Source organism: Schistosoma mansoni, assembly GCF_000237925.1.
Source record: "Schistosoma mansoni, WGS project CABG00000000 data, supercontig 0468, strain Puerto Rico, whole genome shotgun sequence".
In the NCBI taxonomy this organism is placed as follows: Eukaryota; Metazoa; Platyhelminthes; class Trematoda; order Strigeidida; family Schistosomatidae; genus Schistosoma; species Schistosoma mansoni.
Genome location: NW_017386295.1, coordinates 1 through 4,776, shown reverse-complemented (window position 1 = coordinate 4,776; position 4,776 = coordinate 1). Strand labels below are relative to the sequence as shown.

The following is a 4,776-nucleotide window of genomic DNA, read 5'->3' as shown; positions in this document are numbered from 1 at the left end:
TTCAAAAGATTCACCACATACCCTGCAAAACTGCGTTCAGCACTTTACGCAAAATAGCAAAGTAGAGATGTGAGACACTTCCTTTCAAATACAGTGTACTGTTCTCTTCCAGAAAGGTAAGAACATAGCCAATTGGTTATCCAGCTGTCAATGTCGACGCTGATCAGCTTGTTAAGTAAGAGGTGTCTTGGAATAGAATCAAAAGCAGAAGTAAAGTCCAGGAAAGCGAAACTAACATACTTCTTACCCTTTTCCAACTCGAACACTATATTGTGATGCAGAACAGCAACGGCATCTAATGTGCTTCTTTTGCATTTGTAAGCAAACTGATATGGATCACAGTGCTCTTTTATTGCAGGTTGAAGTGGTTGTATCAGTAATTTTTCCATTGTTTTAAGGAAAGGTGAAGTTATTGCAATGGGTCTAAGTTTCGCATTTTTTATCACCAGAAGCTTTCTTTGGTATAGGGATTATCTTTATCTTTCTCCATATTTTCGGTAAGACATTAGTTGAGAAGGATATGTTAAAGATATTCGTTAATGGAGAACATAAAACATCAGCGCATTTTTTAAAAAGGAGGTTTGGGATACCATCAGGTCCTAAACACTGGGATGAATTAAGTGACTGGAGACATTTCCGGACATCATTTTCAGTGAAACTGGAAACACAATTATTCTTCAGACCCTTGGATATAGGGAGCATGATGTCAGATGACTGACGTATAAAGGACTTATTTAAGTCACAAGCATTCAGCTGGTTATCGCTCCAAGTCTTCCTGTTCCCTGTAATTTCACTGAAGGCAGTAACGGCGAATTCAGTAAATTTATCAGTGGAGCCAGATAGCACAGATGATGTGCAGTCTGGAGTCGTGTAGATATTGGTAACATAAATATATTTGTATTTATTCAGGTGTTTCGGGCGCACCTTAAAGTTAGACAGTCAATAAAGTCATTTGAAAACTTGAAACAGGCAAAAGTAGATCGACATCAGTTAACGTTTACAAACGTAGCTACTCCGCCACCACAAGTCTTTTTGTTGTTTGATCGATCCTGACGATAGATATTAAAATCACGTAATGATACTAAGCAATCATCCTGTAAGTCAGTTAACCAAGATTCTTGAATGGTGATGACACCACAATTACGATACATGTTTGACTTAGCAGAAATTGGAGATAGACCACCTTGTTAATTAGAGATCGACAGTTAGAATTAAGCAGCTCTGTAATCGACATTTGATTGATGTTCATTCTCTTTAATGCATATTGCCAACCACCATGATGTCTCTTATTGTACTTGTTTGTGATTTTTGCAGCGAAAGGACGTAAGCTTCTCATAAACGCGCCTGTATGGGTTATGCGATTAATAGACATAATGATAAGTTAAAACAAAATTAAAAACCCAGATAACTTGTTGAAATATTTAGATGGCAGAGACAGGTAGCCCAGGTATTCAAACAGGCCGCCTACCTGCCTTTCCGTTGTGTACCCAACATCAGAACGAGCCGATGAATCACATATTACTGCAGTTAACTTAATAGCTATGTATTTATTGAACCTAACACTCAGTAGACGCGTTTCAGTCGTCTCTTTTATTTCAGAAATAGTATCGGCAGAAATTTCGTTGAATCGTGTCGGCTTAGTTTTTCCTCCGTAGATCCCTATCATGAAGACATGACTAAGTCTAGGGGCAACGATCCTTCCTAATACAGGCCACAAATGTTGACTGGAGCTCCTTGACATAGAAAGCCCATCTACAATAATATACAATTGCAGAGTGTCAAAATCACAAGTACACAACCAACGTTCAACATATCTTAGCAGGTTGGTTTTCAATCCAATATGGTAGTAAACCCCACTGCTGATGGACTTCGGTTCGAGAACAAGTGCAGAGAACGTGTAGTTCGTATCACTGTGCACACTGACTCTTCGTATCGTGACAATTACCAATGATGTTGGTTGACAGTCGTGAATTTCTATTCTTCATGATTCAATGTTACTATTTTGTTTTTCTGCAAACCTGTGTTAATTTACTTTTTTATAACAAATGAATTTGTCAATAAAATAACATACTTACATACTTGTAGTTTGTCTTATAACTTCCTTTCCTGAGGAATTTGTGTATGCATATTATTTATAAGACATGTGTCTATTGAACTTGTTCTGTGTTGCCTTAAAAAACCTGCTTGGGGTAATATCACTGAGAAGCGATCAATTTCATGTTTGTCTAGTCCTTTAAGTGTTGATCAAGTTGAATTGTAGCCACTAATTTAGGTGAGCCAACACCGCATGCACTGTGTTGAGATGTTAAGTAGTGGTTGGAGGTAGTCAGCAAGAAACTCTAACCATCGAACATCTTTGAACTTTGAATCATACTGCTACAGAATCTTAACAAACCTATTAGATAGTTTAACCCGTTTATAAACAAATATGCTTGAATAATCTAAGTATTTTCATCTAAAACTCTAAGAGTACATGTAATAAGTCATATTTTTGCTGTTTACTAATCCTTCGTAATCAATAACTATGCATTATATTCTTGAATCTTGAAAGAGGATATTGTAGGAACTATTATATTTCCTGTCTACTTATGTTATTGAGTCGTGTCAGTCCAGTATAATCATATCAATTCACTCAGTCTTTTGAACTTCACTACATCCTGAATATGTTATAAATGTTTTCGAGTTTTTCCTGTTAATTACAGTTTCATAAGGCTCGTAACACATTAGATGGCAGATTATGCAGACAGTCCATTTATTGCTTTGTAGAGAAATATCAGATTGTTCCTTAACCTACGGTGCCATAAAGGTTCTAAAGAGAGGTGCTTACATCTACTTGTGTAATCAAGAGTGGTGTCACTTCCTAGCAGTTGGCGTGTAAAGCGTCTTTGAACATCTTCTACTCTTATTTTGTCAGTGGTATTCATATTAGAGAAGTATTCTAGGGAAGGTCGTACACATATTTTGTAAAGGGTAAGCGTAAGAAGACAGATTATTTACTAGTTCAACTCTAAAATACTTCGTCACAAAGTGAATTTGCAAGGTAAGGTATTACAGAACTTTTATAGATTTGCTTGCGTGCATGGATTTTAATGTTTTTACGTCTCGTTCTACCAGAAGATATACAAGGAAAAAGATATGAATGAAGTGGATGGTTAGTATCTGATAAGATAACACCTGCCAAGAGTTTGCAAGACTTAAGATGTCTATCCACAAGCATATTAATAATGACTTCAAAAGATTCACCACATACCTTGCAAACCGCCTTCAGCACTCTACGCAAAACAGCAAAATCTTTTCTCAAAAGCCCAGCAAAGAATAATGGAGAACAATATAGAATAATAGGTAATATGCAAGAGTTTACAAATTGTAAGAGTAAATGGCGAGTAATCCCAAAAGCATGCAGCGTCTTTATGTAGTATGTCAAACGGTAAACTTTTTTCGATAAGAGTAAAACATGAGAAGACCCATAAAGATCAGAGGAAAAAATGACACCAGGATATTTGACCTTCGACACTGTGTTTATTAAGGAGTCTCCAATGGCACAAGCATTATGGGATCCCAAAATAGAGTGTAGGTTCTGTCCATGTCTCAAGCTAAAATTAACAGCTTGACATTTAGATGGATTGAGTAAGAGACCATTACCAACAGACCACCTTTCAATATGAGATAAAAATTCATTCATTTTTATGGGATGTAAGGAGGTAGAAATCGGCATACATACAGTGAGGTCGTCCGCATATTTTGCAAAAGTGTTTTCTGTGGAAGATGGCAGATCATGCAGAAAAAAAGAGCTTCTTTTGCATTTGTAAGCAAACTGATATGGATCACAGTGCTCAGAGAGATGATAACTAGAAATAATATATGGAGCGAAAAAGAGAATAAAGAGTAAGAGAGTGACGAAGAAAATACAAAGATACTTACAATACTATTCGTCATGATTGAAAAAATTATGAAACACAAAAACGTTGAACCTATATGGAAATTACTCATTTGCGTAATCAATTAGCTAAAACAACTGCTTCATTAGAACAGTTCAAATTATTCTTCAGTAAAACAAATCTTAACACTAGTTCTTTGGACCAAAATATGCGAGGTTTGTGATTTATAAGATTTAAATGTGTTGTAATTTGTTTGTGTCTAGTGACTGGTTTGATCTCACGCTTATCCGTCTCTTGCTTCTCAATTGTTAGTTTGTTGTGTTAATCTCTTAGCGTTAGTTTAATGGCTTCAAAAGATTCACCACATACCTTGCAAACTGCCTTCAGCACTCTACGCAAAATAGCAAAGTAGAGATGTTGGACACTTTCCTTCAAATACAGTGTACTGTTCTCTTCCAGAAAGGTAAGAACATAGCCAATTGGTTATCCAGCTGTCAATGTCGACGCTGATCAGCTTGTTAAGTAAGAGGTGTCTTGGAATAGAATCAAAAGCAGAAGTAAAGTCCAGGAAAGCGAAACTAACATACTTCTTACCCTTTTCCAACTCGAACACTATATTGTGATGCAGAACAGCAACGGCATCTAATGTGCTTCTTTTGCATTTGTAAGCAAACTGATATGGATCACAGTGCTCTTTTATTGCAGGTTGAAGTGGTTGTATCAGTAATTTTTCCATTGTTTTAAGGAAAGGTGAAGTTATTGCAATGGGTCTAAGTTTCGCATTTTTTATCACCAGAAGCTTTCTTTGGTATAGGGATTATCTTTATCTTTCTCCATATTTTCGGTAAGACATTAGTTGAGAAGGATATTTAAAGATATTCGTTAATGGAGAACATAG

General features: G+C 36.2%; 1 protein-coding gene across 1 annotated transcript; it reads left to right on the top strand.

The window, feature by feature from the left end:
- Nucleotides 1-1,541: 1,541 nt before the first annotated feature.
- On the top strand, nt 1,542-4,101 carry Smp_177260 (hypothetical protein; the record flags this gene model as incomplete). Its single annotated transcript, XM_018792238.1, has 2 exons — nt 1,542-1,629; nt 4,007-4,101. 2 exons carry the CDS (start codon nt 1,542-1,544, stop codon nt 4,099-4,101), a joined length of 183 nt encoding a protein of 60 aa, XP_018644035.1.
- Between the last annotated feature and the right edge of the window lie 675 nt (nt 4,102-4,776).